This window comes from Dermacentor albipictus, unplaced genomic scaffold (assembly GCF_038994185.2).
Source record: "Dermacentor albipictus isolate Rhodes 1998 colony unplaced genomic scaffold, USDA_Dalb.pri_finalv2 scaffold_12, whole genome shotgun sequence".
NCBI lineage: Eukaryota > Metazoa > Arthropoda > Arachnida > Ixodida > Ixodidae > Dermacentor > Dermacentor albipictus.
In genome coordinates, this window is record NW_027225566.1 from 11990056 (window position 1) to 12012443 (window position 22388).

A 22388-nucleotide genomic window follows, 5' to 3' on the forward strand; every position below is an offset into this window, starting at 1 on the left:
CGCCCCATTCCGAGTTACCCCCCCCCCCTTGTACTTCGGCCGGCCGCATGCTGCAGCCGGCACTGCGATTGCTGCTGCGTCATGGCGCGACGCGGGTTTTTCCACCTCGCCAGAAACCGGCTTCCTGCGTGCGCGAAGAGTGTCTTCTCGCTTTCCCCTTAACCACTATCATAGCAAGATGTAGGTGTTTATTATTAATAATGATAATATTAGTAGTAGTACTGGTAGTAGTAGTAGTAGTAGTAGTAGTAGTAGTAGTAGTAGTAGTATTGCCTTCACCGCAACGCTTGACACAAAATGAGATACCTTTGCGCAACTCGGCGAAGCATATACAAATGCACTACTGATGGAAACTTTGCAGCACCGTTTGGTCTCGATTATGGAAAGTACAGGTATGGCCGCTGAAACGAATCGAATCGTCAGTCGATTTATTTGCAGCGCTAGTGAGTTCAATCCACAGAGAACATCCTTCAAGAACCTTTGACTTCCAAGGCAAGCAGAATTTTCGGAAAATGCTTGGAGTTGGAACCCTTTGTTAAATAAAGTGCCAGTTTTCCGGAAAGGCAAATCATTGATTGTGACAGCAAATTATTAGACAGCTATACGAAGTAAGGATAGTAGTTTTATCACCCGTATAAACTACAAAACGTTTGCTGACTAACTGAATTAGGAGGAAGCTTTAATTTGGGCCCAACTCCGACACGGCCTATTCAACTACAAGTAAAAGGCAAAAACGCTTTTCTGAGATAACTCGTGGACCTACTTTAATGAAATTCGTTGCATTTGAGAGCGAAAGTTAAATTCTTGTGACTGATTGAAGCGGAATATCAATTTATGGCCTTAATTTTGTTGAAAGAATTCCAAAAAATTCGAAAGGTCGAAAAAAATATACGCACGAATTTGACAAATTAATTTCTCTGCCGCAAGAATAGATATCGCGGTTTTGTAAACGGCGTCCATTAGATCATTCAAAGCGCACAAACTCGATTTGTCAATTTATATCTTAGATCAATTTGCTACGTTGTGTACAAGTGTTCTGCAGAAACTGTATTACAATATTACTACATTTTTTTTAGAATCATGTGTGACATATCAATTTTGTCCGCTTTAGATGTACTATTAGGCGCAATTCCCAGAATTGTGATACCATTTTTTATTGCTGAGTTACGCAGTTTTGAACTTGATAGTTTCATTTGCATAAAATTGGTGATTTTTCAAAATTTTAATAAAAACATTGACGACCTAATCCAAAAATTCAAAACCAGCAGTCACTATATTTCAAGCTTTTCTTTTAAATGCAAAAAAACGTCAGGAAATTTCGTGCAGTTCTTGCCAAGAAAAATTAATTCTCCTTTTACATGTATCTCGACAGGAGCACCCGAGCTAAAGCTTCCTCTTAACAAGCATGGTTTCAGCGCGCACAAGCATACATGAATACAACACACACGGTAACCGCGGACACAAGCTGTCAATACGGTGGCGTGAGGAAGCGCGGCCGCAGCTTGCGAAGTGACTGTCATGCTGTCTATCCCCAACCAAAACTGCGCGGCGAGAATATAGCACAAGCAAAGCTACGAGCCGTCGGCCCAACTAGACTCTGTTCCCAAATCAGATCGTTTTCACAATAAAGCCGGTGCGATCCCGCGTGGTTGCCTCATACGCAGTTGCTGCCAAAGGACAACCCCCCCCCCCGCCTAATCCCCTCCCACCAGTTCCTTGCGCCCGACGGAAGACGGCGCGCTTCCTCACCGCTTTTCTCCCATGCGCGCGCCAAATTGAACCGCTGTCGTCGGCTCACGCTCGCACATAGAAGGAATGGCGCGCGGCGACGGTGTTATCGTCTTTGGACTTTACACGGAAAAGCACGGCGACTGCAATGGAAAGAAGACGCAGTTTTGCTAGAAAGGCCAAGTATCGACTGCGATGCCAAATTAGCAGAGATCGATAACTGCTAAGGATAGCAGTTTTATCGGCAGTATCAACTTGTAAAGCTTCGCTTGCTAACTAAATTAACGAGCAAGGTGTCATCGCGCACAGGCAAACATGAACACATCACATACGATGAATGCGGTCACCCGCTGTCGTAATGCTTGCGTGAGCAAGTGCGGTAGCAGCGGCAAGTGTAGTCACCTTCGAGCTGTCTACCGCTTGAACGCAAGGCGAACGCTAGAACACACAGAACGCACGAAGGCACGAGCCGCTGACGCACCTAGACTCTGCCCCCAATGCAGGTCGCTCTAAAGATACGGCAGCGCGACCGCGCGCAGCCTCCACATACTCAGTTGCAGCCGGTGTAGAAAACCGCCCCCTCCCTTCCCTCCCCCCGCTGCCTCGCAACACTGGGTGCTTCGCGCGCGACGGAAGGCGCCGCGCTTCCTCCCCGCTATCCTCCCTTTCGCGCGGGCGAGATTGAGCCGCCATTGTCAGCTCCCCTCGCAAGCTTTCACTCGAGCTTATAGTGTAAGGCGCGCGGCGACGGTGGTTTCGCCCTTGGAGCTTATAGGGGACATCACGGTGATGGAATAAATGCGCCTGGTGTGTCCATATAATTGCTATAGTAAAAAGTGTACCTGGAGTGTTCGTGTAATTCCTATCGCAATAAAACTAAATGCGGCAGTGCGATATCATGACGAATGTCGGCGTTAATCAGAGCAGCATTGGAGCAATCGAAGGATACGCTATATTGACACCGCATAGACGCATAATGTATGACATTTGCATGTAGTCGAGCTCCTCTCTCGCGTTTCGTTGTGGACACGCTGCGCCATTTTATGGCGCCGCGCGAAGTCCGGGCGTGGGGCATATGCATATATATCCAGAAAATATTGTCTCTAAATTGTACGAGGGCGAATTAGAAAGTCGGGGCCCCAATTCTTTTAGCCAAATTACGGCTCTAAATGCGAAGCCAACACATACATTTCCTGCGGTTGACCACCTTTCTTGGACCGGTCCGGCCTTACCTGCTGCTTGCTTCGCTTCATGGCGCTGTTGTCAATTTTTGAAGATGGCGGTTGTGTTTCCGATATCCACGGCGTACGAGCAACGAAGTGTGATTCGTTTTCTGTGGAGCATGGGTTGAACACGCATCGAAATCCACAGGGACCTCGCCTCTATTGATTTCCATGTTTTATGTCCACTGAAGAAGTTTCTGGCAGGACAGCCATTCATGTGCGATGATGAAGCCAAGACAGCAGTCCGACGGTAGTTCCTCAGTCATCCGAACAAATGCTAGCACAGGGGCATCTCAGATTAAGCGCTGCTATGGGACAAATGTCTGAACCGGCATGGGATCCATGTGAAAAACTAGAGTAAGCTACGTAGAATAGTACGTATATTTGTAATTACCTGTATGTAACTTATTTGGCTGATGAAAATAGAGGCAAAGTCTTTCTGACTCGCCCTCGCATATTAAGCCGGTTCGATTCCGTTCAGCACCGAATAAAGTTTCACTGAGTTTTGTCACTGAAGAGCAGCACATACCCAGTGCCCGAAGTTAGCACCAAAGAAATCCATTGAAGGGCGGTGAATATCTATTCACTGAAAGAGGTTATCTGAAGAGCGGACATAATCAGTGGCGCATACCAAGTTACCCAAATTGGTGCGACAGCTGCTTTCAAACCTAGTTCCTTCAGCACAGCAGCCTGATGTTCTACTCATTGGCCTATTGAACTACCCAGTGAGGCAAGTTGGGGGAGGGGGGGTGATACTTAAGGCTCGTTCACACTAGGCTTACCCGACACCGACGCCGAGAATAGAGCTAAAAGGCAACGACACCGGTGATCGGCCGGCTAGCCTGCAGACTGTCTCGCTGAGAGGCATTCTGTCACATTAAGTTGACCGTGCCGCCGGCACGACCGACGACAGCGAGTCGTCACAGTGTGACAGCAACTCGTGACGCCGACACCAACGCAACCAATATGCAGACTGTCGTTCGTCCAAAATCGGCCGCAGAGCGAGATCACCAAACCGATAACGAGATTTCCGCGGCAGCTGCGCATTTATACGTGCTTAATCGGGCTCAGAATTAATGTAAACATACTTCCGGAGTTCAAATGCATGATCGTCAGCCCTTTCCAGCTGCCTGTATCAAGCTAAAGCCCGGTGCCGATTTCTTTAGCGGAGAATATACCTGCAGTGAATGGGTTCGTGCCCGTATACCCATAAATAAGGGCCTGATCTAACTGATGCGAGGTTGATTTTGTCTCTCGAGTTCAGGGTAGTTAACTTCTGCCCAAAGCAGCATGAAATGGAACACTCTCTACTTCGTACAATCCACACAGAAGAATCGGGAAGCGACCGGCGAACCCCGGAAAGCGCGAAACCTGCTACGAAAATCACTAGTGAGTGCCGTTCACACAGCCCAGCCGCTCATATCAGCTCGTCTCTGTATGATGCAACGCTGACCCTAAGCGCAAATCTGTACGTTTTGCAGCATTTCGTCACTCTTTCGGGTCGGCGTTGCGTGGTTTCCACAAGAAGTTTCGTTTCAACTTGAAGTAAACAATGAACGGTGGCAAATATAAACAAATGCGCCTTGTGGCACCCTCTAGCAAGCGAAAAAACAAGCAAGCATTCATATTGTATCGCCTTTGCGATGTCACAACGTTTGTAATTTCACAGGCTATGTCCAGCTTATGTAGGTAGCTTTGTTAGGCCTAATCGGCTAGAAAACCGAAAATGTACCTCGGGAACAGCGCCAAATTGTCGCTAATACTTTGCTGTAGAAGCCTTACTCATATTGAAAGCAATGACAGGTAGCTGCTGGGAGCAATAGTATAAAACAGTGCAGGGCGATAATTTCATAGATACGAAATGGCCGGCTTTTGCGTCGAAGGTGCCGTCTCATGTCCAGTCGTGTATCGTCGTGTCGTTGCAGTGTGAAAAGAAATTCGTACGACTACCTGCCGACGAACCGTCCCCGCCAATGCTCCACGGACACGGCCGTCAGCGACCCGTCTGCATGCTGTTTGCGTCGGTGACGTGTGACATGGCTGCCAACAGCAAGGCAAACGCTGTCACTAACAGTGGCCAGAACAAGATCGGCGTCGTGTCGCCCTAGTGGGAACGAGCATTTAGAGACCCAGACATACCGAAAGCCAGACACAGACAGGCAGCAGGATACACATTGCATAGTGCGTGAAGTATCCCAAGAATGCTAATGGTATTCAGATCAATTATCTCAGCTATCCATCTTATTGCTTTTGAACCAGTTCTTACTCTCCTCAACAAAAAAAGAGAGGGAGGGTGAAATGTAGTAGCAATGTGAGCACGGGCGGCTCTCCATCACATCACGCTCTTGAGTATAGTGGATTTCATAAACTGTACCAATGCCTGCATCGCTTTGTAAACCAGCGGCGCGTGGGGCCATGTTCCAAGAATATTTGTCTCTCTCAGTCGTCAATTATTCCTCAACCCTCTTATCCTAACGTAGGGTAGCGAACCGGCCGCGCCAGTCTGGTTGTCCTCCTTCCACTTCCTTTCGTGTTTTCTTCCTTGTTTTTTAACTAATGTTTTTCTTTCTCACAGCTTGAATCCCCAGTTGACTTTTGCCATATGCTTGTTTCCTTGTTCAAATAGATTACTACCAATTTTAAGCTACTTGTTCCTTGGTTAATCCTTGAAACATTTCTATATGATCGATCGCCTCTAATAGACACACAGTGAAGGACAGACACTGCCAGCGTTGAAATTGTCTGCCCTTGTTATATTGATGAACACTGGATGAACAAGAGATGCCTTAGCGGAGAGCCAGCGTTCCGACCAGGTAGTTTTCTCTATAAGGGCTTGATAAACAAAACTTCCCTTTCAGAAGCATCAGCTCCATACGGAGCCTTTGTTCACCCACTGTTGACCAATTCAATCTCCACCGTTCTGTATGTGTGACAGGGCATATTTTCCGTCTAACCATGAGCTTCTGTTGACCTTTTCTGAGCGAATAAGCAATACTTCAACCGTCGCCATAATAATCTCCGCAGGTATCACTAACAATGCTTGCACACAAAATAAAAAGTAAACAAGAGACTTGCTAATAAAAATAAGGCATGATGTTTCTCTCCATGGGCGCAGGTACAACGCGGTGATTCAGCCGCTGAGCCGTCGCCTATCCCGTTGTGAAGCTGCGGTCACCACGGCGGCCATTTGGGCTGCGTCAGCGCTCCTGTCGCTGCCTACGCTGCTCTTCTCGCGCACCCGCTCCTACTACTACGCGGACCGAAGCGTGCGAACCGTCTGCCTGCTAGTGTGGCCCGACGGCATCCCGGGCGTCTCAGTGGCCGACTACCTGTGAGTACCGTGTAGACACTTCCCGCCCGACTCTGCGTCATCTGTTCTCAATGTCAATGCGGTATATTTATAAACATGACAATTACAAACATACTACGCGGAAAAATACAAAGGAGACAGATGTGCCCACATAGAAGGAGACTTCAAATGATTAACGGTAGTTGAACAAGGGTTGTCTAAAGGACAATTTTTGCTTCGTGCGTACTTTATATTGGACCACAAAAAGAGTGAGGACTGCATAGGTGGAGTACCTTGTTCTTAACGCCTTCGGAATTATCGTAGAAAATTCGCCAAGAAATGCATACAAAGCAGACAAAGGTTGAAACGAAATTGTGCTTTATGCTTACATGTCAGCGACAGTCAATTTATTAAATCTGACTGCAGCTGCAGCACTCCGGTACACAGCCACTAACTCGGTATCCAGGTGTTCAGCAGTAGGGAACGTTATGCTGATTAAGTTGTCGCTTGCCGTGCTTTTCTTTCACTAATAAATAAAACCAACTGTTACGAATACGCCATCGATTTCGTGAGTAAAATCTTCCACCAAAAATGCGTATATCAAGAATGCAAACACTTTCTGAACTACAAACTATGTAAAGGCTGAACTGTTAAATCATACAATTTGCAATTTGCCCCATGGCCTATCTTTCAGATTCCGAACATGGCGATTTGAAAAAGTGTGGGCTTTTTAGAATTTTCGCGTCACCTACAAGCAGCAATACTAATGATGAAGCGCCGATTTTCAAGCACCGCAACGAAAAATCAAGAAGGCTTTGCATGAACTATTTCCAATTCGATCCTGCTTCCATCTGGATTGTTTGTTTCGAGCACAATGTAGCGGGCGACAAGCGACGACATACCGGAGGGAAGTTTCATATTGTTCTTTGTGGCGCGTAGCTCAATCAACATCCCAGAAGGACACGAGACACATTCGCGCAGCTTGACGGGTACTCAGTAACTGCATTTTAACAACATGACGTTATAGGAAAAGATAGCGTCTTTAGTTAACAGCAACAACTTCTCGTGACATGGCAAACAAAGTGAAATAGCAAAATGTAGCGAAAACACTGAGTACTGTAAGATATCATGGACACAAAGTTCTGCACGTAAGTCTTGGAAGCCGCAGAAGATGGCCAAGTAAATGCAAGTACTTCAAATTGTCTGAGAGCACATACATTAGTGCGCACTTTTAGACCACTGAACGAAACGCAAGTTCACATGCGTACCCTATTGGAAAATCCTATTTAAATTCAAACTGGGTTATACAGGTTTAAACTGGTTCTAACAGGGACCTGTTTAGCAACAAACAGGTATAAACAGGACCAGTTTACACATGAACAGGTTTGAACGGGGTCCCGTTTGGCATGCAAACAGGTATAAACTGGACCAGTTTACACACGAACAGGTCTGAACGGGGTCCCGTTTGACATTCAAACAGGTATAAACTGGACCAGTTTACACGCGAACAGGTCTGAACGGGGTCCCGTTTGGCATTCAAAGAGGTATAAACAGGACCAGTTCACACACGAACAGGTCTGAACGGGGTCCCGTTTGGCATGCAAGCAGGTATAGGCATGACCAGTTCACGCAGAAATGGGTCTTAACAGGAGCCCTATTTGCAACTAAACTGGGTTATACTGGACGCAGTGGCACCATATAGGGTCGCCTGTTTGTCACAAAAGCTGGTTTAATCTGGAGCTTTGTGGCAACTATACTGGATGGCATCATGCATACCAGTTTAATGCTTGAATATAACTGGGGAGGAGCTTTTTTATTGTTCGACATCCTGACAATTTAACCCCTAGTGCTAAATTGGGCCATTATCAAGCTCTACAGAAATTGCGTGAACACCTCGGAACATTCACAGACCAAACTGCGATATGCTAGCTGCGAATTTCAAACCGATTCCCGGTCCTGCCCAGTTGAAAAAGACAACAGGAATTCCTGCTGCAAATACAGAAATTTCTGTTGTACGACAGAAGTTCCTAACGTTTCTGTAGCTGCGACAGACATTTCTGACGTTACGACAGCAATTCTGACGTCGCAACAGAAACATTCGGTCGCGACGGCCAAGAGTTCTGAAGTCGCAACAGAAGCACTTTCCGTCGCGGCCCTTTAAAATGTCAGCTTCGCATCGGTGGTGTACACTGCACTTTTCTCTTGCGCGGTATTCAATCGTGCTTCTCTGAAGCCGGCAATACTGATAGCACCGACACCGGTATTAAAGTCGACGTGGCCAATTGTTATAATTGTGCCGTGACGACGCGGCACCAGCAACGCGCTACCGGCCTCCTCAAAATCGGCCGCTGATCAAAATCATACCATCTGCGGGAATGGCTGCGTATCCGCTTTGTTTTATTTGGTAAGATGGGGCACACAGTCCTGTGGACTTACATGTGCGGTTACACTGACACATTAGTTAATTTCCCAGAAATATTGCACAAGCTTATGCGAAGCGGAAAAGAAGTTTTGGATTGTTCCACAAAGTTGCGTGAAAAGCTTTCTCGCTCGGGTCTCATTAATCTGGTACAGCGCTGCCGTGAGAAGCCAGTATACTGTCCGGATCAAGACTCACCCACGAGTGTTTATGTAGCTATTTTGCATTGAACGCACGAATTATATGCGAGCTCAAAAGTGTAAACAGCAAGAGACAAGTGTCGAAATTAGCAGTAAAAACCTTCAGTGTCCCCGGTCACCGTTGTCTATTTCTGAATTTCTTATTAAATATGGATATCGTTACAGCAAAATTGATGTTCTAGCATTCCACGATGTACCTGTCGATGGTAACAACACTTTTGCGCATATAGAGATACGGCAGTTGACGCGACCGGTGAAGTGAAAGCGCATCTGGGCTTTTAAAATGTAAACAGCAACCCAGAGAGAGATTTATATTGCTAACCTAGTCGAGGTGTGGGCGTGTTCGGCGTGGTGCGGTGGTAAGATGCTTGCCTCGGAATCGTGAGGTCCGCAGTTCAAATCCTGTGCGAAAGCTTTTTTTTTTCTACTTTCTTTTTTTTTTGTATTAATAATTTTTCTTAACCTTAAAGAGGTCTCTGTCAATTTTTAATCAAATATATTGATCAGAAGCTACAGAATTTTCGACTACAAGACGTCACACTACAGAGAACAGAACGACAGTCACAACGTCCCAAAATACGACAGACTGAAAATTTCCTGTTGTGTTATTCAAGTGGGTGGGACGTCTATACGGCGTATACGCACATTGCTGTCCTCTCTATTAAAAGCAACGTTGCTGAAACACGTCGTACAAGACGCTGTACGACTCGCATAACATCGAAATACAACGCCGTCACCATCCATGAGATCACCGAAAGCACGGTCGCTTTCGGTGGCGGCCTACAGATGGCAGCACAGGTAGCGCCGGTAAAGTTACAGGTGATATTATTTTGCCGTCTTCAGCCTTAGCTACATGTGAGTGCGCGCTGCATTGACGCCGTCCGATGCAGTTGTTTAATCGTGTGTACGCTGTGCCGAGAGAAATTGTGGTGCATTTTGTATTCATTGAGAATCACAAAACCCCTGGGACCGCGTAATGTAGCCCGCAGTATCCTTCGTGTGGTGCGCCGATGTCGAAGGTATGAGCCTTCGCCACTTTCTTTGTTCCGGGCTCACGAAAAGGATCTCCTCCTCTGGCACTCTCGCATCGTATCACACTGTACGGAAGAATTTGGTGAAAATTGTGCTCTTACGTCCTGTAGTTGATCCGCAATTCAACAGTGTGTGCGCCGGAAGGACCGTTGGTGCAGTCGATGCCGCGGCACCTGTGACGCTAAAAGGAGCGTTTTCCGAGTACGCCTAGAAAGGTAAGTCCGGCGCTTGCGCGCATTCTTCCTGTCTCTGGTCCGTGAAGTGTGCGTTCTTGTACGTATCGCAAGATCCGTACAACAACCGAATCCGAATGAGTAAAGCAGCAAGAATTATAAATGTGCTTTTCAAATGGTTGTTCTTCATGTCGCAGTGCACATTTAGCAAAAAGTTCCATGGAAATTGCCCTAAAACGTATTCATGTTACCAACAGCTCTATCTGTGGTTTATTTACTTTCACCTATGAAGCACGCTAGCGCGGGTGGTTCTTTGATCTAAATGGGCACAAAAATTCAAGCAAAGAAAGTTACTGTTTGTGTACATAATTTTTCATTGAGAAATGGTATAGGCATTTCCAGAAGTAGTACGTCGATGTGTCGTCTTCACAGCTAACAGCTGCGCGAGATAGCACCCGATTTCTTCGTCGACGCATGGCCAGATTTTCAGCTTGTATGGAAATTCGTCTGTTTATAGAGTGTCGTCAGATGACGTGTATTAGTGTTCTGTGTGTTTTCGTGTACTTGTAAAGGGTTCCGATCTTGCAGAGAAGCCGAAATTACAAAAGCAATGTTTCTTTTTAATCGAAAAATCTTTCTCTTTTCTGTATTGTCTCTCCAGAAAAAGAGGTGGTCTGTTGAAATTTTGAGCGCATCGTCCTTTGGGAGCAGTGCTTTGTTGCGCCGCATAAACAAATTAGGTTTTGGAACGCTTTTCATGTCCTAAGGAATTTTTTGATAGTACAACTCACATTTCACGTTATACAGCTGTACGTTTGTGTGAACCTTTTCATAGTAGATTCATGTTTGCTACAGTTCGATTTACGTGTTATTTAACCGCCTGTGATGTTACGGTCAGATATTTGCACAACCAGTTGCAGCTTCATGTAACTGGTTGTATGAGACTTTTTTTCAAAATATGACGTGATCTTTTTATATCACAAGTTTGCAGTTGGTTGCAGGGATTACAATAAATTAGGCATTTATTATTGTTTAGGGATGACAAGATTTTGTGAACCAGAGGCACCTCCACATATGCACCTGCGGCACTTCTGCAGCTTCAACAGCACGGCAAAGTACCTGATGAGCATGCTGTGACAAGGTGCGTGCAAAGCAGTTGCTGCCACTTACACGAGCTGCAGATTTTGTTGGTATCATCCATGTTTGGAAACTCTCCTGAATTTTTCGTGGGTTTACAAATGTGGGCTCATTTTACAATTTTATGAATGTCACTTTAGAAAGACAATGAAGTTGTGTTGGTTAAGATGTTTTAAAGCTGTTGAGAGATTAAGGGCATGACATTGTTAAAATGCATGTAAAAAATAAATTGTAATGGTACTGGTTTATTATTAGCGATGCAATATCTCTAACGAGAACATCAGAGGGGTACTTGCTTTAGGGAAGTTTGGTCAGATAAATTCATGGAGCAGCGTAAAGCGGCAGCAGCAAACACGCTGAAAAAGCTCTGTAATCTAAAAAAAGAAAACAAAGTTGTCAGTTACTGGTTTCAAGTTCGCTGCTGCTTTTTGTGCTGCACTACAAGTTAAATAATGGTTGATAATGTGTGTGTGACGTAATAGTTCTGCGCAAACACACGAGGTGGAGAGAAGTAATTATTGAAGGGAAAATCAGACATCCGCCCGCTCATAGCATTTGCTACAAAGGAAAGCCGCACAGTTGAAGAAAAATTCGTCCTGGTCCGGGACTCGAACCCCGGACTACCACCTTTCCGATGCAGCCACTCTACCATCTGAGATAACCAGGTGGCTAGCACATGGCAGGGCGAAGTCGAATTAGTTGACAACGCGAAGCAAAGGCAAGGGTTTGACGTAATATTTTTTCCCCTTTATTAATTACCTCTCTACACCTTACGCGTTTCCGCAGAACTATTACGTCAGACCCTTGCCTTTGCTTCGTGTTGTCGACAAATTCGAATTCGCCCGGCCATCTGCTAGCCGCCTGGTTATCTTAGATTGTAAAGCGGCTGTCCCGGAAAGACAGTGGTCCCGGACCTGGACGGTTTCTTTTTTTCAACTGTGAGGCTTTCCTTTCGAGGAATCCGTACGGGTTTCTTTTGTAGCAATTGCTGCGAGTGGGTGGATGTGCGATTTTCCCTTTATTAATAATGTGTGTGAGTATGCAACAATGCGGGTGCTGAGAGCAAGCTTTAAAATAATGTGTGCTATGTCCCCGACAAAGAATTTAGTGTCTGCAGCATTTTTACAAAATATTATGTTCACAGGTTGGCAGGTATGACATAATGTACAACGATAATGTACAACACTTTTGCTGTAGATGCCATATTCATAACGTCCATTTTCTGTCTACTTGAATCGTATATTTAGAATTTGGCCCACCTTCAGTTTGATCAAGTTACATAGGTAGCCCCCTCTGAGGTAAATATAATTAGGGGCTATTGTAGATAAGCATGATATACCTACTCACTGTATTGTGACATATATTTTTAGGGACTGTGTTGTGAGGCATGCATATCCTTTTACCTGTATGTCTTGCTGTAGGTTGCCCGACAAAAGCATAAATGCTCTGCCCACCTTTATTATTGTGCTTTCATGTAGAATTCTAACATCTGTGCCCACATAGACTCCATGTTCTCAATTACATTTTTCTAAGTATTCACTGTTGTGCATTCCATTATTGTGTTACATTACTGTAACAAAACACTTCAAACAAACAACTTCAAAACAAAAAGCCACGAAAGGTGGCTTAAAAGTGTATGATGCTTGGAATTCTACATTCCATCCCCTAAAGCGCTACCAGTAGTAAAATATTCCTAATTGTCTTTTTATAATAATATTTGGGGTTTTACATGCCAAAACCACTTTCTGATTATGAGGCACGCCGTAGTGGAGGACTCCGGAAATTTTGACCACCTGGGGTTCTTTACCGTGCACCTAAATCTAAGTACACGGGTGTTTTCGCATTTCGCCCCCATCGGAATGCGGCCACCGTGGCCCGGATTCGATCCCGCGACCTCGTGCTCAGCAGCCCGACACCATAGCCACTGAGCAACCACGGCGGGTTAATTGTCTTTTTTTATAAGCTAGCTGCCAGATACATAGTCTCATTATGAGAGTATGTTATTTTTTTTTTCTTTGGTCTGACTTGTTTTGTTGAATGTTCTCCTTGTTAGTTGAGAATTTGTTTTCTTGCCACCGCATGCAATTCTCCAACTGGAGCCTATGAGCTATGTGTATAATAAATAAGTAAATTCCTAAAGCATGCAACAAACCATGCAGCATAGCATTTAAATGTTGCCAGTTTATAATGCTTCTTGAGTGCAGCGCAGCATGGAGCTTGAGGCTGATCTCTTCAGATGTAAAAAAAATGGCAGGTTATGAAAATGTGGTCCTACAAACTGCTGGTTACGCATGTTAGTCAGCCTGTTGCAGTGGTCACAAGTGAGAATGTAACCAAAAGCTGGGCGTGCTCGGCCATTTTGCATATGGCACAAGATAAAGCTTCACCTCTGCTATTGCTTCTCTTATAATAATGGCCTCCGAGTATACATGCCGAGTTATGCTTCTGGGGACACTTATTAGTTAACCTTATCAGGTAATACCATTAGCCTTATGGGTGCTATAATGTTGCAGTGCCTGCAGGATGGCCAGCATTACAATACACATTAAAATTATTGCACAAGTCATGCAATGGTATCGGGATTGGCCCACCAAGTGACACCCTTTAATTACACTATACCTGAGATCAGCCCAGCTCACTCAGTCAGGGAGACATCCATGCATAAGGGGAGGGGTATAGCAAATAGAGGGCGTTTGATTGATCTTTCTCACATAGATAGCTCATACATATCTTTCTTAAATTGGATGCTTTGTTGCTCAAAGTGAAGTTACTTATGTGCATAATGTCAGCATTTCGATCCTATTTATGCCTAACGAAAGTTGCTTTGTTCAGCATCACTTTTTATATTGTTTCGCTTGTGATTCTAAGCTCACTTGTTTTATAGCTGCTATAGGTATGGCTGGACCTGGAGAAGGAGTGTAAGCAGACCATGCTATGTTGCTGATCTGCGCTGATCTCCACATCCAAGTTGGTCCCGCGACAGTTGGGCGCCATTGTGCCTTGCTTCATTGACAAGGTGATATAATATGGTGAGCTTGTACTTTAATATCGGTATTGAAAATTATGTTAAGGAAAAAAGACAAGGATTGGTCTTTATGATAGATACACTCATGTTCTTTCTTTAAGGCGTTCTTTTGACACTGTTCTGCATGGACATATTTTTAGAGAATTACAACAGTCCTTTATTGCAAAGTGCCATGGCGCTAGTTTATGCGTTAAACTAGTGCTCTTTCACTAAAAAAAGCCGTATTTAGCACGCAATTCACAAGGAAAGAAAGGAGGCAACAGGACAGAGTGCTACTAACAGTTCAGTATTATAGCTCGCACAGTAATATTGTGCAAAAGGTGAAAGGGGGGAGAATAGATCTGAATACATATTGTTTGCACAGAAACAAAAAGGACGCATCACATGGTGAGTGTGACACTTGTTTTACATTGATATGAAGCAGTCTCACTGCCTAGTAATTCTCTGCATGGGGAGCTAGTGCTAGGTTCCTCGTCATACATATAAGAAAAGCCTCAGATATCTCTCCAGCGCTTTTGTCTTTATATTTTGTCACGATCAAGCAGCTTTCAAACATAGGTGCATGTGCACCGAGAGTAGTGCACTACCACTGCTAACTGACCCACGCATCAAGTTTGCTTGGTCACGCTGCCAGTCATTTATACATTGGCCGGTTTATCCGATGCAGCCTCTACTGCACGAAATGGTATGTGATAGACACTGCACCTGTGTACTGTACGTGCTTTCTTACATGATTTTTTTTTCAGAGATAGTGATGCAGGCTTTTTCATTATTTACATGCCTACACAACAAACCAAGCATTATCTGTGCTTAGAAAGAATTGTAGGAAAATCCAGCATGAGGCAACTGTTCTCAGCACGAAACAAACTTGATTCGTTGGTTTTCGTTCATTATTGCGATCACACTAAGGCAGACAAGCTTGTAGGCTGTGCTTCTGCAATTTGTACAGCACACTGACAGCACTGGTGTGGGCCTCATCTGTGGGCTGACTGATGGCACCTTCTACGGCGCAGACCACTTGTGTTGGGCGAGGCACCAATGTTGACGTTTGTTCCCTTGTGCAAAACAGCAGTCCTAGGTTTAGAGTAGTTGTAGGAAGACAAGGTAAACATAACTTCCATGGCTTGAGTGGGCTCATTTCTCTTGGGGCATCTAGCTTTTTTTCTTGCAACTGTGCAGAGGTGCTTCCCTAGAGTCAGCATGAAAATGGCATAGAGTTGTGCATTTGGGAACTCCTGAACAATGATCTGCCATAGTTAGGGCCTTGCGAAAATGCACTGTCTACCAAGTGGTAGAAGGTGCATTATTCAGCCACTGATTTCCTGTTGGCATGATTGCACTCATGCTGTCAGTAATTTCTTGGCTTGCCGAATTATCTTGAGGCCCCACGCTGATGATGCTGCCGATTTCTTCATGTGCAGATTTTCAGGATGAGGTTTTTGCTTTGCAAACGTTGTTGAAAGGTAGGTGGTGCTTACAGGTAGCTATTCTAAATATTAGTGAAATGAATTGGCCCATCTTGCTTCGTCAAACATCGTCACGCCGACATCAGTTGCACAAACAAAAAACCTGGCCTACTTGCAGCGTCGTGCACGAAGAAACAAACAAATCAGCTGCTGGATTGTCTTGACATTGCATACTAAGCTGAGACCAGAACTGCTGTAGCTACAAACCAGGCAGAAACGATGATGATGAGCAGGGATTTGCAGTAGCGCCACTTCGTGGGGCAGCAAGGAGGCTCCGTTCAAAACAAAAATGGCGTTCAGCAAGTAGAACCATGCAACGGTCAGAGTCGGTGCATGGTGCTCTCGATCAAGTTGGCTCAAGGATTGTCCGAAAAATCAGACGAGAGGTTGCAAGGCGTCCGATTTTTGGAAGTTGTTATACATTATGGTCCATGGGGAGAATGGCGATGCTGTGAAGCAGACCGAGTAATCATGTCCGGAAAATCAGTCGGCGACTGTACCTATACCTATGTGTCTATGTATACCTAGTTGCAACAGTGTTTGCTATGATCTATGCCAGAATTGCTGTTGCCCATAGATGCACAACATGTCGGGTGTCAAATTGTTAAATACCTTGCAAAAGTGATCTACGCCAAAATACCGCTTCTGCTATGTTTCGCCATTGCAAGAAATTTAGCGGCTGCTGGCACCTACCTTAAAAGGCTTTATATGGTCTTCGCATGGCCAGGGCCTTCTACTTTTGTGAGTTTGCTTATCTCGAAATTTACCCCGGTTTTTATAACTTGAAGTTGGTGGGATCCCTAGTCTCCTTTAACGTGTACCCAATAGAGCTTACATAGGGGTTTTGGCATTTCCCTGCCATCTAAATGCAGCCATTGTGGCCAGGATTCAATCCCATGCCCTCTGCCTGAGCAGCGCAATGTCAAAGCCAGTACACTGCGGTATTTTGCTGGCAGAAGGGTTTAGTTTCTGAATAATTTATTATCTCAACCTGTCGGTGTTGTTTTTAAAAGTATTTCATGTTTGTATTCTGTTGCTTCAATACTAGTAGTTATTGTTAATCAAACGATGTGTCCATCTTTTTCCTATAAGACTTGCTTCAATCGCCTGCTAATTATGACAGCTTATTCTCCCACAGTAATCCATGTTCCCTTGAAACATCGGCAGTGCATGAAACCACATATTTTTCAATAAGATTTATTCATTATCTTTTATGACCGGAATGCTGAACCTTTCTTATCTGTGAGAACATAGGCAAATTTGCCTATGTGCTAACCTGTTGCATGAGTCAAGATAAATTATTGGCTTTACTTTTTCAGGTGCCCTGCTCGCTCTCACCCAAGCAACCCACTCCAGCGGTCTTCTCTCGGCAGACTGGATGCATCGAAATACCATTAGAAGGTCCAATAAACAGTGCTTGGGACATTTATGACATGCTTTTATTTAAGCCGGAGGACTTCAGGCTTAATGAAAGCTCAAGTGGGTGTACAGAAATACCTACGTAAAGTATACTTGTCTTTTTCACTTACAAGTACATGCCAATACTTTGCCTGACATTTTTCACCCCAAAATTACGCTTTACTGTGGATTTGTGAACAAACCATTACAGCAAAAAGCACTGCATTAAGACGAGTACAAGTAATCGAACATATACTAAACTTGCAAGAATTACATTTGCATACTTGTAGTAAATATGAAAATGAGGTACAATCTTCTTCAGGGTGCATTTTCTTGTAGGTCATACATAGAGAACGTACTCGTGGGTCATACAAAACTTGTTCATGATGTATCACATCAGTGTTGGTAGTGCTAATCAATTTATGCCGAAAATTGTGTTCATCTTCGTATCAAGCAATGTACCAGGCAAACCTACATATGAAAGTGGCATTCTTGTTGCGAACCTAATGCAGATCTACTTCTCTTCAATGCTGATCGCAAATACACAAGTGTACAAAATAGGTGTAAAGAGTACATTATATTAAGCAACATCAATCCATTCTGAAAGGACCTGGTATGGATGTAGCAAAAAATAGGTCTGAACAGGGCCAAACAGGTCTGGGTTAGATAGGACGGGATTAAACGGGTCAGGATTAAACAGGATTCAAACGGGTCAGGATTAAACAGGATTTAAACGGGTCAGGTTTAAACAGGATTTAAACGGGTCAGGTTTAAACGGGAATAAACGGGATTTAAACAGGTCAGGACTGAACAGGATCAAACGGGGTCCCGTTCCATAACCCTATTTGATGAAACCCGTTTGAAAACAAATAGGATTTTTTAGTAGGGTAACATGTTACATAACTACCTCACATATACTCAAACGTATACTTGCATAACACATGTATTTCGTATTAGCTGTAGCATTATGACTTTTGTATCCAAGGCCCACGAAAATTCAGTTTATACATAGGCTATTGCTGTTCATTGAAACACTTTAAAATGAAAGTGCTCCTTTCTTTACAACGTCGCTGGGGTCCATGCAGCGAGTATTTTAACAAAGATAGAATAAATATTTCTGTCTTGCATAGTGAATTCATCTTGCTCCCGAGGCGGCTATCCTGTCGTCTCAGCAAAACGATCATTTTGGTCAGAATTCTGAGGTGTTCCGGGTTATTCTGTTTAAACAACTCATCTACAAAACGGCCAATTCTGTAAAATGTGAGAGAAAACTGAAAATTTGAAGCATGAGTGTTGCGGGCTAACGGTTCGGTAAAACATGTACGCGGCATTTTTTCCCCGAGCCAAGTGCGCCCGTAGCCCGCAGTGCCCTTTTCTCCACGCTGACAAATACGTACGCCACTTCATTTTCGACTGCCCGATACAGAAGAACACTGAAGGTATATTTAATGGTATTAGATTGGAACGCGATAAAACATTGTAAAAGGAAATTCTAAGCTTTTAAGTGCCAAAACAACTCTGAGGCAAGCCGTGTAGTGGGGGACTACGAAATGATTCTGTCCGAACGGGGTTCTTTAACGTGAACCTGAATCTAAGTAAATGAGCGTTTCTGTATGTCACACCTATCGAAATGCGGCCGCCACGGCCGGGATCGAACCTGTGACCTCAAGCTCAGCAGCGCACCATCGTAGCCACTGTTACGTTTCGCCTACGACGCGCGATATGGCCGGCGCGGATGCAACGGACGTCGGGGCTTCGTTCAAAGCGGCGGACATTTTGGCCCGTTCAGAGCTGCCGCAGAGCCTCCCCGCCGAGCGCGTCCAGGCGTGTTTCAGTGCCACGTGTCTTCGTGTGTGTGTGTGTGCCCACGCTTGTCAAAGCGCGGCAGCCGGGGAGAGGAGCTCCCCAAGTGTGAAGCGATGAGGTCTGACCGGCGCCGGCCCGGCTGATGCGTCACTACACTCGTCTCAGCATGTCTCTCAGCTCGTCCGTGCCACGCCGTCACGTGGTGTCATCCCGTGACCTTCCTTCTTGCCCGCGACGGCGAGACTATAAGAGCAGCTGCCCCCGGACGCCAGGAGAAAGGCTCCGATTTCTTCTGTTGAGTAACGTGCTCTCCCGTCTCTCCAATTCGGTCGACCTGACTGGCCGCTCTTTTGCGATGCTAGAATAAACAAGTTGTTCTGTTAGCAGTCAACTCATGCTTTGCCGGGACCTTCGGATGCTTCCAGTCTGCCCCAGGCCGCCAGGCCAACGCTACCCTTGGGGCTTGCGACCCATTTGCAACAACGGGCGCCAGCGGTCCGATTGCAATAACGGGTGTCGGCACTGAGGTTCCAACACCACTGGGATACTGCGGAAGGTTTGGAAGCACATTTTGTGTCCAGGTAAGAAAGGACAATGTCTTATATTCGCCGTTTCCGATGGTGACTTCTAGTTAACATCCACAGCAATAGTTCACTGAATGTGGAATAGCGTGGAGCAGCAGCACACAAAGACATGACCCTGACTTCACTCCAGTCTTTCCTATGGCGTCGAACTGGAAATTATGTTGCAGGAATGCCAGACGCAACAGGAAAGGCATTCCGTTCTTTGGCGAGCGCAGTTTGGGGCTCAGAATGAGTCTAGACAAACCGCCATTCAAACCATTATGACGACCTCGGACTGGTGAAAGAGTAGCTTTCTAATAAGGCCTAACGAGGCACAGATCCTTTGTGGAAGCAATCAGAAAAAGTCCAAGTTTCGCCCGCAAGGCGAAGCATCGATTGCGAAAGCAAATTAGTTGACAGTTATGTGAAGCAAGGATGGGCCGTATAAGCTTGCAAATAGTCGCCTACTGACTAAATTAACAAGTATGGAGTTACGCGGGCATGAACAAACATGAACGCATCTGTCTCGAAGGCCATGGAAACTCGCTCTTATGAACGCTGGCGTGAGGAAGCGCGGCAGAAGCTGCGAGCAAATTGACCTTCGTGCTCCTTCTCGCTTCAACCCGAACAGCCAGAACACGGCGCAAGCTAAATTGTCAGCGCTTGACGCAGTCTGTCTGTATCAGAGATCGCTTTCAAGGTAAGGGCCGCGCCATACGCAGCCTTCGCCTGCATAGAACGGGTGGGGCACGGGTGTGCGACGCAGGCCTAGTCAGGCAATCCTCCAGACACCGTATACAAGCGCTTTATATACGTACACAAGCACATACGACAACGGTCATTTGTTACATGAAAGTATTTACGAATACAGAACGGTTATTCGCAATGTGGACCTTTTTTTTCTTGTGAAGGTCCATATCTGCCAACTCAATGCTTAAGTTCACGTGATCCCGCACACACACACACGCACACACACACACACACACACACACACACACACACACGCACGCACGCACGCACACACACACACACACAAACACACACACACACACACAGGAATAAAAACGAAGAAAGCAGAAGCAAAGAGCTCAGCCACAACACTAGCGAATTGCAACGTAGCTGCAGGCCAAATTAATGTCTTGGAAAACGCACTTTTCATGCTTGGCTGGCAGAAGGCGTGTTAGTATCAGCCGTGCGTCTAGCTTGCGGTAGTCCCATTAGGCGAACGGCGTCCTCTAGTGTGGCCATTTTTCACGGCGGTCACCACATTTAGAGTTGAAAGAGTCCAGTGATTGCTACCGAGGACACTTCAGTCTGCAGTTAGCTCACTTCTTTTACCTCTTTCTCTCTGGTTACTGCTGAAACACGTAGTAAACCAAAGCACGAGGTGGGAACGCTTTATAGTCGTGTTTTTATATCGTATTTGATGTTAAATGTAAGTGTGTCCGATATGCATTTTGTTGTAATAGAAAATGCCGGGCTTATCGCTAAAGCGTGAGCATAACAATCCAACGTCCTTTCGTAAGTTCTGAACGTTCAACGACGCATATAAAAATGGTTTTTACAGGTCGTGCAAATGCTGTTAGCTATGAATAAAAGAGCGAAAGCGTATTGAAGAAAAGAAATGTGTATGTAGCCGGGCGATGTCGTGCACTGAAAGTGGGCAAAGCTGTGCATAGAAACTGGAAAGAGAATCTATTAATTTTTTTAAACCAGGCAATGTAATATCTTTTATGTTATATTCGGAAGGACAGATAGAGTTTCTGTTTCACCAATTATTCGGTATTAAAATGCAGCCTTTCTTTTTAAAGACAAGCTAATCGTGGTAGGCGCAGTGCGGTTAGCTGAATGCAACCATTTCTTCTGTTCTTATGCCATCTTGTCTTTCTCCGATTTTCGATAAAATTATTTACACTTAATTGCGCTAACAGTTATCAGAGCTGTATTGTTCTATCCTTCTCCGCTTTTGATATGTGTTTTAGACGCTGAAGTAGTTTCAACCCGACTGCGTTCGCCTCATCTCGCAAAAATAAAAGAACTACTCGCTGTGCCGTACACAGCGAGTATTTTATTACTACTACACAGCTTAACGAAGTGCTAAAAAACTCGCACGTCGCTTGTTGCAACATAGCAACGGTTGTGACCACTGACGAATATATTGAGATTGATGACGACGTCATTCGCCCGGCACTGGTGATCTCGGATGTCATCCAAACCAACAGGGACGGGAAAGAGGTGAAGGTCAACGAGGCAAGTCCTAAATTGCTTGAAGGCGAACAAAAGCATGTTTCATGACAATGATGACAATAGCGGCATTCTATGCTTCGCATCTGTCGCATCGCCTCCGAGTTTTCACCGTGGAGTGTGCGTGAACCTCGATGACATAATGTTGGCCGCGCTTGCAAATTCCGTCAAAGAAAGTGTGCAAAAGACATCAGCAACTATCAATGCATTAGCATTATAATTGCTCGCGGCTATCTATAAATAGATAACGGGGACTATCTATGTATGTATGCAACTGTCTTTGTTTATTTTTATCTATGCATCAAACCATTTTCCCACCTACATGTGTCACTAGGCAGTGCGTTGTCGAATGGGTAGTGCATCTGGCTGCTGTGGCGGAACAGTGTTTGGAACCAACCATCGTCACAACTCGGGTCACTAAGCATGTGTCAAAGTGTACATACGTGCCACTACTGAATGGACCTATTTCACGCCTACGTGGGCAAATGTAGATGCACGATTGGGTAGGTGCCGCTGGTCAAAGATACTCGGGCCCAAACAATGAAACGTTCCTTTCCTTCGAGCGCTTCCTAACCCTACGTGAGGCCTCCTTACAGCGAAGGACCGATGGAGGAAGCAAGCGTACTCTGAAAGCTCCCTTCACCCGTCCTCACGTAAGGAGCGGTTGCCGCATGCCTGGGTTCGA

General features: G+C 45.2%; 1 protein-coding gene and 1 long non-coding RNA gene across 2 annotated transcripts in view; both read left to right on the top strand.

Annotated features, from left to right (window-relative positions):
* LOC139051559 (tachykinin-like peptides receptor 86C) overlaps positions 1–22388 on the top strand; it is a 489557-nt gene that overhangs the window by 273923 nt on the left and 193246 nt on the right. The window contains exon 4 of the mRNA XM_070528526.1: positions 6067–6282. Within this exon, the coding sequence (XP_070384627.1) occupies positions 6067–6282 (216 nt within the window). The remainder of the gene's footprint in view (positions 1–6066; positions 6283–22388) is intronic.
* LOC139051516 (uncharacterized) lies at positions 9680–17121 on the top strand. Its single transcript, XR_011509411.1, has 4 exons — positions 9680–10106; positions 11101–11205; positions 14086–14230; positions 17012–17121. It is a non-coding gene; the product is annotated as an uncharacterized lncRNA (long non-coding RNA).